At 41.2% G+C, this 13,555-nt stretch overlaps 1 protein-coding gene across 1 annotated transcript in view; it reads right to left on the reverse strand.

Moving 5' to 3' along the window:
- si:dkey-175m17.7 (uncharacterized) overlaps nucleotides 1–13,555 on the reverse strand; it is a 29,810-nt gene that overhangs the window by 12,824 nt on the left and 3,431 nt on the right. The window contains exons 2-4 of the mRNA XM_067494896.1: nucleotides 3,365–5,463; nucleotides 2,611–2,913; nucleotides 1,604–1,863 (exon numbers count right to left, since the gene is read on the reverse strand). Of these exons, the coding sequence (XP_067350997.1) occupies nucleotides 1,604–1,863; nucleotides 2,611–2,913; nucleotides 3,365–5,447 (2,646 nt within the window). The 5' untranslated portion in view covers nucleotides 5,448–5,463. The remainder of the gene's footprint in view (nucleotides 1–1,603; nucleotides 1,864–2,610; nucleotides 2,914–3,364; nucleotides 5,464–13,555) is intronic.

Raw genomic sequence — 13,555 nt, forward strand, 5'->3', positions numbered from 1 at the left:
CAATATGACAATACTGTTATGTCTACTCCTGTGTTCTTATTTTTTACTAAACGTAACCTGGAAGAATTTGTGCAGATTTGTGCACTGAATATAACTCAGCATAAAACCAAACCATAACAATATTAAGGAAGAGTTCACAGTAAATCAATTAACATTGATCAAACCAAAGCTTTCATTGTAAAAATAATGCATAGTCATGAAGGACATGGTTAAGACAATAAGGCAAAAGAACAGTTTGGGAGAAACGCACACATCGGCTACGATACCACCACCACCAGAAGAAGTTTTTGACACCGTTCCGACTCTATTAAAATAATATAGGGTCAATTTGGTCAATTTGGCTTTAAGTTTAGAAAAAATAAAAGTAGACCCCTTCTCATACTGTGATCCCTTTTGGAAAATAACACTTAGGCCACAAAATAAACGCTTATAGTTTAACAGAGTTGTTTTATAGTAAAACAAAAAAAGTAGTTGGGCTTTACGATCCTGACCACAGATTAAGTGAAAGTTCAATGTTACCACTTTACTGTTACTGTATTATCTTCAGTAACATGTGCTCTTTACGAAACATGAGTCCATGCACCATAACAGGACGGCTGCATGCTGAACATTAAACATTAAAAGAATACATTTCTCTTATGGATTATCCATGAAATAAGTAGTGCAGTGTTGGAGAAGGGTTGTTGTTTTAAAGCACATTATAACAGCAGGACATCACCTGCCAACGCACACCTTTGTAAAATATACTGTAAATTAAAGTGTGTATAAAACAATCTCTATAAGAGTTGTGATTTTAGCTCAGCACTCAACAGGTTTAGAATGAGCTTATTTCCGTGTATCAACCTGTGAGCACCTCACCCATGCGTGCACGTCTCTATTTTAGACTTATTTCCTTGCTAATTTGTAGGCCACTTCACAGGAAACAAAGTTAATGCTCCTCGCATCCCTACTAGGTCCACGCTGCTCCATTGCACAGTTCTCACATAGGGGAAGAACCCATGTATGTCATTATTTTAAGCAGAAACAGTGACTGAGGTCTGTGTTACAAATTCTAGTCTTTCTTGTGACAGTTTGAAATAGTGAAACAAATGTAAGTTTGTATGGGAGGTAAAGTGCTTTGTAAAATCTATGTGTTGCTACATGTGGTGAAGACATCAGAATGGTGCTGTGGATGAGGACAATAAGAGTAAATCTTCTCTATTTATTCTGCATGCACTTGTGATTAATGGTGACTGTATTTCCGTGAGTGGGTGTGAACGAAAACGATGGGACCAAAAAGCCAGAGGCATAGGAAACAAAAGAGATATCTCTTTTGCTTCTGATACCTGAGAGTAAGGTCAAGTAAAAAAAAAATTGGCACATTATCACATAAATATTACACTGGATTTTAACCAAGTTGTCTAAGAATCACTACTCTTTTGTGTCTTGTTTCACACCATTAGAAGTGAACAAAATGACCAACTACACCTATATTTTCCAGTTGTAATATTTCTTCTTGCTTCTAAAATGTGCTGCACACTTTCTTTCATGCTCATTAATGCCACTTTATTTTCTATGCTGTAACCATATTGTATGTTCTCCTGACCTCTGAACTTTCTCAAACCTGTGTCTCCACACCATTCAGTTTAGGCATCAGGATACGTGGTGTCACCCCAGAGTTGAGGTCCCGTTCAAACTCCAAAAGCTGGCCCATGAAGTTTAGATTCGGGGAAACCACGGGACGTCGGCTCCGCACATATTTGTAGGCATCTGTCATTGTCATGAGGGTGTGCTTCATAAGGTAGGCGATGACAATGGTTGCAGAACGGGACACACCTGCCTGGCAGTGCACCAATACCCCCTGTCCGCTCTGATATGCCTCCTCTGTGGTGGAGAAAAAATTAACAGATTAGCTTATTTCAAGAAGCAGAAACTAACTGCATGCTGGCCAGCTGTGAGCATTTGAAGATACACTGTGCAACTTATTGTCATCATAAATGTTACTTTTACTGACATAAATTAATAATATCAAGTACAGAATAACTAAAGGCTTTTATATTCAGAATGTAACTTGTCTGTTTTTAGGTTTTGCATATTTTGTCTTTTCATTTTGGCTCCAATAAATATAGACAGTTCATGACTAACTAAACTCTCATGAAGCACAAAAAATCTTTTGGTGGTTGGTCAGTTGAACACTGAGCACCACCTTCAGCATGTTGATACCTGTTCCATTTTCCTGGACAATAACATAATCACTGTCAGCCTTCAGTTTGACTTGCTCAGAACTACTTCTTTTGTTAGACTCAGAATGGGAACGCATGGATGCCCATAGTAGTTCTGAAAAGTCACATTCGAGTAGGGCGCAAAATGAACCTGCAGAGTGGGTCGATGTAATACTGTTTAAAAACAGGGATAAAACTAAAACCTATAGAGTGTTGCACTTGGATGTTCACAATAAAAGTGGCACAAACATTTGTGTATAGAGAGTTTACACAAGGTTGCACTATTTGACTAGCTGAGGGAGCACACATGGTTGATTAAGTGGAAGTATTCACTTTTTAGAGCTTGCTAAGTTTCTACAACATACCACATACACACTCACATACACACATCAGGGCTGGAACCCCTCACCAATGAACTCAAAAACCTCCTCAAAGTACTGTCGAAGGTTTTGCTTGCTGTTGTCGGTGGCTGGAAGTCTTTTGTAGCGCAGTCCAGACTTGACATGGTAGAGGGGCAGGTGTGTGGTCACGTTGACCACATAACCGATGTTGAGCCGCAGCAGCAGGTCCAGGTCTTGGGCGTCTCTCTCATTCCCCAGAAAAAGGAAGGGCAGGATGGGACTGATGACAGCGTTCTCTGCGTCCGGAGTCATCACAGTGTCATCGGACAGAGACGCTGGCAAAGAGGAGGATAGTGGCAAAGACAGGTGCACTGGAACAAGAAGAGACAGAACGAAAGTGTGTAGAAAGGGTTAAAAACAGTCATTATTTAAGGTACAAATCATTCCAAGGGGGAAAAGTTGCAAACAAAACCTAATTCAGTGATTCATTAGACCGACATTAGTGTGGTCAGCCAATGAATATTGATTATTGTATAACCAAAGAAGCTCAATGTTTCCAAACAGATCTGTAAAAAACACTACCAAATAATTTAACATGTCAAAGGAGTTGGGCTCCGAATCATGACAGCATGCACGTCTAACACAGACAGAGTGCACTCGCAAAGAGGAAACAGCGTTTGCAAGTTTAAACTATCCAAATAGACCTATGTGATATACATGCAGTTAAAAATAATGTTTTAAAAAATGGCGTTCAACCTAACATGACGCCAACTTTATGTCAGTGATTACACAGGTACATTGCATACTGTAAAACATTCTTACTTCTACTTTTCTCCTCATCCTGCTCTCGGTTCAGTGAGTTCAGGGCCAGGTGAAGCGACTGAGCCGACGGCAGAGAGTGTCCTCCCTCCCTGTCTCTCTGCCAAGGTTTGGGTTTGGTGAGTGTGGCTGGGGCAGACGGAGAAGGGGAAAAGGACACAGGTGATGGTGGAGAGGTAGAACGGGGAGAGGGGGAATAAGGATATGCTGCATCTCCATCTTGCTGCAGACTATCGTTCATTCCACCATCTTCTGCTTTATTTAAAAGCCTCTTTAGTGAGTTCCGGCCCTCATCATATCTAGAGCCAGATCTGCTGCCAATAAAATCAAGGGCGGCCATTTTGCCCTGCTGAAGCCGCCGTCGTCCAGCGTGGTCAGTAAGTTGAGACTGTGCATATTCCTGGAGATTTTGACAATCCAAGAGTGCAAGGCCTGTTCCATTACTGCCATTCTGAGTTTGGCTTGCACAGGTCTTCCCGACTCCTGCCCCCATTCCCACACAGTGATTCTTTTGGGATTTAGAATGGGTCATCTTCTTGGCCAACTCCTCAGGCCAGATAGTACGCACGCTGTAGTCATCGTCGTCGGCTTGGATTATACCCATCGGATGAGCTGCTCCGACACTTCTTCCTGGGGGTTTGCCTCGGCGAGGGTTGTATGTCACCACTATGGGATCGCTGCTGCAGTAGCTGCAGGTGGAACTGCCAGTCTGAGAGGCTTTGGGGTTGCAGCCCATGACACAGCTCTGTATTGCCCGGAGAGGGGCTGAGGAGGACAGTGGAGTACACGGCAGACATCCCCCTACCAGTTTTTTGCGAAGGATAGCAGGACTCTCAAAGTTCCCAGTCTCACCAGAGCAGGACGCACAGTGAAGAGGTTTGAACAGGCTCGCTCGGCAGTCAGACACAGTGCTGTTTGAAGAAGAGGTGTTGGAGGTGGAGGCCGTGGAGAGACACCCACCCAGATTTCTCAGGCCCATTTCTTTACCTCCTCTCTTCACTGCCCCGACGTTGTGAACACAAGAAAATGATGTAGAAGAGCTTCTGCCACCTCCTTGACAGCCAGTTGAGTGTGCCTTACACCCTCTGCATCTTACCAACCTCCAGCAGCCACAGCTGAAAGGGTGGGTGCAGTCAACAGTGCAGGTATGGTCAGGGCTGGGGAATCCTCCAACACGGGAGGAGCAGGGGGAAAGAGGAAGACCATGAAGAAGGTGAGAGTGGTGATCCCTTGTGCGGGGTGGGTATTGCTGACTGAGTTTCTGAAGTAAGACTGGGACATGAGTGGAGTGGGAGGGAGGGGATGAGGGATGGTTGGAGTTTAGGATGGCAGCATGGGGCACAGGAACAGAGCTCTGACTGTGACTATTATGGCTTTGATGAACAGTTCCCAGTTTGGAATTCTTCTTATGACCTAAAGAGGGAAATTGCTGGTCACTTCTGTTTAGCAAGCTGGCATTTTCCTTCTCCTTTTCACTCCTGAATTTATGCTGCTGCGACTGAGCTGGGATAAACTGCAGGACCCCTCCAGGAGAACATGACAACTGACTATGGCGCCTTCGCTGTAAATGGTGTTCGGGTGCAATTGGCTTCCCTGCAGTTCCAATTCTCTCATATTGTCCTTGATCCAACTGTGAAGAGGCACATTTCCCTCTACTACCTTTTACACTTCCATTGCGCCCTAGCGAGTTGCTCAATCCTCCTCCCCGTCCTCCTGTGTCCACTGTCACCTTGATATCAATAGTATGTGTATGGGAGGGCAGCCGTGGGCCAAGAGTTACTGTACCATTACTATGGCAGTGACTGGGGATGTGTCTGACACCCGCTGGGGTGATGGGCTGATCGCCCTTTAGTTTTTGTACATGGGAAGATCTGCGCTTGCATTCCAGAGTCAGAGATTTACAGGAGGGTGAATAGAAATGGGACTGAGCTGAGTGGAGATGAGGTGGGTGGAAGACTTGTCCATTGGAAGAGGCTGATATTTGAGATGAATGCTGTTGGATGGTTTGTGGAGAAGCCTCACACAAAGTTAAGTTTTTAGGGCGCTGAATGACCACTATGCGCTCGTCAAGAGGGAGGGGAGGCATCTGGGTTTTTCCAGAGCTGTCCATTGAAGAGGGACAAAGACACAGAAAGAAAGTAGTTAGGAATTTACTTTTTCAGAAAAACTGAAAATATGGGGCACACTTTACATTTCATCAGTTGAGATACAAACAGCCCATGTTTCAGCTATACAATACACACATATAACGTTGAGCATAGTTGCTTTGTCTTTTGATATTGTGCGATATGTTACAATAATGTGTGGTGACGTTTAGAAAAGAATAAAGTCAATTGTCTGTGAAATGTAAAGAAAAACCCAGTCCACCACAAAAATGACAGCACATGTTCACAAAAATTCATTTTTAGGTTTTGCATATTTTGTAAGTCACCTTTAAGGTGTCTTGTGCAAACCAAAACATATCAAGACCAAATACAAAACCCACAACTTATAACGTTACACCTCAGTTTTTAATGTGTCACACGTATTTCCTTTCACATGTTCTGCAAATGAAAGGAGAAATCATAAAGGGAAAACCCACTGAGGTGCATGTTTGATTTGAATGGATAACACATAGTGATTACCTTTGCCAAATCCATTTAACATGCACCTTACATTCTGCTACATGCTTATACCAGGGCAATTACCAGACATTTTTGCTCATTTATATGTATAGGACGTCCAGTACTATCACTACCATTAGCATTTATAAGATCTGAAGGTACAAGAGTTTGTACCTGTTTGCTGTTAGTGGCAAACAATCCCAGATAATCCGGATGCAAGAGAGGCCTCTTAAAAGCTCAGTCACAAAAGCTGCATCAAATGAGCGGCAACATACTTGATCTCTCTGAGGAGTCCTCATTCCTTAACAAAACGTCAGTCACATAAAATATTAAGCCACGCCAAGTCATAACTGATGGTAAAAATAGCTAAATACACTGCTAAATATATACTGCTGCAATGGTGCACGGCAAGAATTGATTATTTTGCATGCTGAACTACATGCACTGCATGTGTAGGCTTAGGGGTGTTGTAGGCATTATTATTTATTTATTTTTATTAGCATGTGACAAAACTCTTTTTGGATAACTGTTTTTGCACTACTTTGTCATAGTGCGATAACTGCTTGTTTTGGAATCTTCACCCTACACATTGTTTAAAGTTGGGGAGCCACAAGATTATCGGAAACAAAACATTTCCTGCCCCTTATCCTGTTCATTCTGCCTCTGGTAAAAACTAAATCAACTGAATCCTTTGGGCCAATTATAAATGAGCGTTTGTCCAGGCCGCAGTATAAACAGAAGGTCACCACATTACAGAACAATATAACTGAGCTGGAGAGAAAGCTTTCTCACCATGACACAGCAAGGGATTAACTGAGTGCAGCTCATAAATAGGCACATTGTACAAAAATACATATAAAGTTGATTCATGATTAGTGTTAATGCTGGTACAGTTATTGCAGGACGTTTAAAAAAACTAATTCATTCCAAATGCTGATTTTAAGTCTGCACTAAAAGGATGAAATATTGTTACAAATCCACCCCCTGATACACACACTGTTAAATACAATCAATCTGAGATGTTCAGTGCACCCAGGAGTTGTTTGGTTGATGATGTATTTGAATTCTCTTTTTGCCGAACAAGCAAAATCCCTGTAAGAGAGGCCGAACAGGTCAGTGGGGAGAATGTTAGGATGCGAATGTTAACATTAGGCTTAAAACTCAAAGCTGAGGCAGAGCTGTGTTTTTCAAAAAGAGGGAGAGAGTTCGCTCTCAAGAAAAGTTGACGCAGTTGCACAGGCCGTTCGGGTTGTTCTAACCCTGTAAAGGTAAGGTTGATGGAGACTGGTGGGTCTAAACACATTTCTTCACTGATGGATTGGGGCTAATAACAAAACCTCAGACATAAACCTGCATATACCTATACAAGTTCAATCTTATTAAAGTTGCACAGTGGCACATATTCTCATTAGTTTCTGTTCTGAATAGGAAAGAAATTTAACAATACCACGGCTCTTCTAGACTTTCAATTTTTGATTTAGAACATTCAGTTTAAGATTATGCCAATAACCAACATTACAGGAAACTGTACGGACTTCAGTTATGCAGTTGAACCAAACAACAAACTGGCCCATCCCATATTATGTTTATACAGTGTTTGTAGGGTGGATTTTAATTCTAAGCTTAAACCAAAAAATAACAAGAATCATACAGGCAGTGGAAGACCAAAAAGGTACGACTGGGAGGAGCTAGATACTGAAGACAACACTGGCTGACAGGAACAAAGTAGACAGAGAGACAACACAGGAGGCAAGATCATAAAGTGACACTGTAAACCATAGAATACAAGGGAGGAAGGAACTTGTCAAAATAATCTGGGGATGTCTTCAGTTCCAACACAACACAGTTACTGACCCATAGAGAAAGCAAACCAGGTTCCAGCATCCCCATGCTTATACGTATCCACGAACAGAGTCTCGTGATGGTATCCTCATCTTTTTTTTTCCTTTTTCAGCTTTGCCTGTGGTGGAGGGGGGTGGGGGGTTACATTGACCCAGTTTTATCACGGTGGAAGTCACTATCACTCCGATCATTTTTATCCCACACACTGTAAACCCAAGACTTGCTAGTGGCCTTTTCACTCACCCATTGTCATAGCTTCAGCAGACAGTAAAAGCCACAGAGTGCGACGGGAAAAACACAAAAAGCAAAGTGCAGCAGTGATGCATCTTGAATTCAGATGGGTACAGGTACAGGTTAACATATTTCACTGAAACAATGCAAAGTAACAGGATATTGTTATCTGATGAATTAAATATTGTGACAACATTCTGTGAAAGACACATTAAAACCTCACATTATATATAGTCAGATGTATGCAACTTTACAGTATTCTACTACTACAATAGTTTTCCGAGGGTACTCCTCCGCTTCACAAGTATTTTACTTATGTAAATGTTAAGTATTTAGGTAAAACACTGTGAGAAATTTAAATATCCTATCATTGTTATGGCCAAAGTGTGCTTACTGATAATATTCCCGGATGAAGAAAGCTATAAAATGGTGTGAGCACTGTTGATTAGGAGGTTAATTGAAATTATGTTTTATTAACTGTGTTTATGTGAAATAACTCCAGTTAGCTGAGCCTAATTAATCTGTCATCTGATAAAAGGCTTTAAAACACCTGCTCTGCCAACACACTGTACTTGCTGACTGCTATTTTGTGTATTTGCATTGATTGTCTTTCCAAACAAAAAACTGCCTCAATCTGCTTCAAAGTTATAACCAAACAGTACAAATTGTACAAAGTGTATAGGCTTGTTTGGGGCTCGTCAAATGAGGAAACTGTTGCTTCCATGATCAAAGAAACAGACTTTTTACTTTGACAGTTTTCATTATCATCCCCCATGTTATTAGCGCCTATTGCCATATAACAGATTGCCTCTGAGGTGGCAGCCGATCTGACAGCACAGAAAAAAGAGCAGAATTCTGCTGCGACTGAGCTGGGATAAACTGCAGGACCCCTCCAGGAGAACATGACAACTGACTATGGCGCCTTCGCTGTAAATGGTGTTCGGGTGCAATTGGCTTCCTGCAGTTCCAATTCTTCTACTCTGGCAGAGCAAAGACGCAAAGAAAATTATTTGATTGTTGACAAAGAAATGTTTAAAGAGGCTATATTAAGCATAATTTTGGGTTTATATTTGTCTTCTGGGGCTCTACTGAAACAGTTTTGTATAATTTATGATTTCAAAAAACAGCTTCTTATGATGGTTCTTTATTCACTACTTCCCCTTTAGCTACTGTATGTGTGAAACAGATCATTTTTAAGCCCCCCTTAACCTGAATCCACTCTGTTCTGATTGGTCAGCTTGCAGAAGTTAGGGCCAAACAGAGCCTTGAGCCGTGGAAGTAATGTGAGCGTGAATGGCTACGATTTTGTACATTGTGGGCATGTGAACTAAAACAGAGGTCAGTTTATGGACTGATGACATTTGTACGTAGGACTGTTTGGAATGTGTTTCTGAGGGTCCAGGGAAATTTTCTGTGAGCCACTGGAAAGCTTTGGAAAAGTGATGAAACAGAGACAACAGAGCAGACAGAGACTTCTTCTACATACATCCAGCTCATTTTGGACCTTAGCATTGTTTATTATAGACACCAATCATCACAAAGTTACATTACCGAATAAATTTAAAAAAGGATTATATGGTCTCATCTTACAGATCTATCAGACAGACTTGCTTCAAGACATAAAAATACTCCTGTTCCTGAACACCCAAGCCTTGAATATGCATTTTGCATGTTGCTCATTTGCACATGTATCCTACTTTCTGGTAAAGTCTGTTTTTTGTAGGTTGACCTTTGAGCTACAAATAACTCCTCAGTAAGTTGTGATGTTACAAAATCCATCCAACTGTGGTGAAAGGAGGACAGAATCATTATTCGATGAGTGTTGAAACAGTTTTGTAGTGTCAAACCCTGACAAGCCAAAGCACTTTTTATGAGTTAAGAAGGACAATTTTGTTTCCCAAATCAGTGTGTTATTGAGCGAAGGTCATCAGACAGTCTGTATTATTCAGTGGTGGATAGAATATAGCCGGGCTGCAGCACAAAAATTGCCTCCTAAAACTATCGAGTGTTGATACTTCAGACATAGATCATCGCTAAGGACTGAGCTTTTTATATTGGGCTGAATAAATAAATGTTGCAGGAAGAATCCAGGAGGCGAAAGACAAATTCAAATGCATGTGCATGATTAGGCGAGTATTAATATTTAAGGAAAATTCTAACTGCTAAGCTTTGCAATCATGTTAGGTGCCTCAGAATTCAAGCATATAAAAATGTAATGATGAGAGTAAACGTTGAAAAGAAATCTGTACCCCTCAGTTTTAGTTAGTGAGTACTGCATGAGCCCAGGAGGGGGGGATTATGATCCCCTCCCTTCTACCCCAGCGGCAGAATAATGATAACAGCTTTGCAGGCACAGGCTGAGGCCGGAGAGAGAACTTTACACATGCTAATGTTCTTCAAGACGAAGGAATTGTTTCTCAAGCACCTGAGTAAAGCCTGCATCATTATTTTTAAGTTGCTTTGAAACAGTTAAGTTATTCTGCTTAGTATCATGTGTACAAATTTCCAAACCAATTGTTTTTCCCTTTCGGCTCATCCCTTGAGTTCAGGGTCACCACAGAGGATCATTGTCCGCATGTTGATTTTGGCACAGTTTTTACGTCGGATGTCCTTCCTGATGCAACCCTCCCCAATTTCTACCGGGCTTGGACTGACACTGCACAGCTGGGGATGTGAATGGGCTGTTAGGGGTCCAGTGTCTTTCCCAGAGAATTTTTGACATGTAGCCTTAACCACTGACCCTGTGGTCTGTGGACGACTGACTTACCAACAGAGCTACAGCTGCCCCTACAAATTTCTAAACCAATATGCAGTTAGAATCCTTTTATATAAGTACAATGGAAATCATGTATACTAATGTATTGTTGTGCTGATATGAATGAAATGATGGGGCCTTGCATACGAGACATGACAGCAGTGTCAGACTTACAGCTGCGTGTCGACTATAAAGAATATCACTCCACACTTCTGGAATCAGCCAGAGTGCAGATTTTGGCAGTTTGGTGTATCGTCCATTTCCAGCTGCAGAGGTGGTGCAGCATGTATTTTTCGGGGACAAGCTGTTGATGGGGGCTGGTGTTTTTGGGAGCAGATGGTTGTCTGGCTGCGCAAGATTGATAGCACCCTTTCCCTCTCTCCACCCCGGCTTTCTGCAGCTCCTTCATCAAAAAGCTGTACACCCACACAGCAGAGTGGACAACACCAGAGCAAGAAGCAGGCAATAATGTAAGGGTGTGCTGCTCAATTACTGGCTTGTAAAAATGCTTGAGAAACAGAATCTCTTCTACTGCAGCATAAAAAAAGATTTTTTTTATTTGAGAAAAAAGACTTCTTGAGATAGTGGATTGCAGTAATATGAGTCACTTGTTTCCAGGGTCTCTGTCAAAAGACAATATGTACTTCCAAATTTTTGCTTGTGTTCAGCTTTGAAGGGGGTCCACCTCTTTATTTTCATTGACGTACACATACATAACCAAACTGACACTGGCAGTAGTTACCTCAGTGGAGGTGTTCATTAATGTGACTCACATTAATACACATTACAGCTCTGAGGGGCAAACAGTTAGCATCACAGATCCTACAGGAGGAACCTACAGGCACACACACACCTGTGACGTTTCCTGCATATACTTTGACTGAAAGCCACTGAACAGGTTTCTGCAGAGATGAAATTGATGTCAACAGTGAACTGTTGATAGCAAACTGGTCAACAGCCAAGCTAACACAGTCAAATAAATATAATATAATATAAATAGGTGATGGATGGCACAGAATCTGTTTTTGGTCAGTGTTACAAACATCTACCCACTGCATGACTGACTGACTGAATATAAGCAGGAAAACAGTGATGGAATCCTAAAATTGATATATTAATAACAAAATGTATACTATCTATATTTTATTATTTTATTACATTTCTCCTTGTTTTAAATTAAATTTATATGTCCCAGTTTTGCACAAATTAAACAAACAAGACATAATAATGTGGCATAATTTGGGAGATGTTGAGGTGAAGAAGCCAGACTAGCTATTCTCCTAAACTTTAGCTTTGTATTTAACAGCCAAGAGAATCTTTATTTATTCCTTTAAAATTAAAATGAGAAAATAAACAACCTGGAAATTGGTTAAGGTTGTACATGATGTGACTGCTTTTAAAGAGCCTTGAACTGTAAGCAAACATTGGTCCCATGAACAAAAATGAAACACATTTCTTGGCCATACAGTAGATGCTGATTTCAAAACAAGCCAATTTATGGATCAGCACTAAGCCAGAAATGTATTAAGATTGTCGGGATTTTAATACTCAAGCCTGATGTGGCATCAACCAGCAGACATCATGAAAGACTTAAAACGCGAAAACACATTTGGACAACCACCAAAGATTTGCAGTGAGCCTACAATTGGGAAACTAAGCACCAAACACTCAAGTGAAGTGAAATCTACAGGTAAGATATAGAAACACTCTGCACAGCATTGTGCAAGTGGTTTGCCTTGACACAGGTGTCAGAGAAGTAGAGTGTCCTCCTTACCATCTATCAGGGTGGAAAGAGGGTTACTGCTGTGGCATAATAGGTTGCAGATGGGGAAAGGCAGCAGAGAATGAGGCATCTCCTGCCCATCACAGATATGATGTGAATGATAATGACCACTGAAGCTCCCTGTACAGATGGCTGCTTGCCAAACTGGGTGAAAATGACCTTTGAATTGGATATTTAACCCCATGTCTTCCAACACTGAGGGTGCAATAAGCAAGACCCTCGTGTTAATGTGTGCCATCGTGTGAATGCCAAGTGCTTCTGATAGAATTAAGTATGGTCGGCTTTAGAGTCAGTACAGATTACAGGTATAGTAGGTACTATGGTTTTAAAAATTTGGCCTGAGAAGTGAACAGAAAAGTGGACTTAAGTCATTATGTCTCATATGCTCATCAGCCTTAAGTCACACATCTAATGATGTTGGATTTAGTGGGGACAAAGGAAATGACACACTCATGACAAACACTCTGCTGTGTGTGATGACTTGGTTGTGACTAATATGCCTTAATGAGAGTCTATTTTATCAACAATGGCATGATAATGGTGCAATAGTGACACATAAGCATGAGTGTTATGTTTCAGTATTCCCAAAGAACACTTTGCTGCACACCTTAAAACTTGATGCATGAATCTATAATTTCTCTCAACAAATCTTTAGGTTTTTGGCTAATCTAGTTTACCCTATTGCTAAATGCATTTCATACTGTAATCTGCTTTGTTTCAGTGTCTCATCTGAGCTCAGAGCACTACAGGCTAGTGAGGGGAAGTCAACATAATTACATCACTTAATCTCCACAGTCAGCTTAGAGAAAGTGCAGCACAAACTGGCCAATCAGTAGGAAGCGTGATAGGAAACATTCAGCAACTCCTTCGTTTTCTCTGCTGTTCTGTCAGAGTGAAACAAAGATCTGACTGTCAAGACGTGCAGTAGCATAATGCATACACATCCAAGGCAAATCAGTTATTATTCATTATTATTATTT

The sequence above is a fragment of the Channa argus genome, chromosome 24, assembly GCF_033026475.1.
Source record: "Channa argus isolate prfri chromosome 24, Channa argus male v1.0, whole genome shotgun sequence".
Lineage (NCBI taxonomy): Eukaryota > Metazoa > Chordata > Actinopteri > Anabantiformes > Channidae > Channa > Channa argus.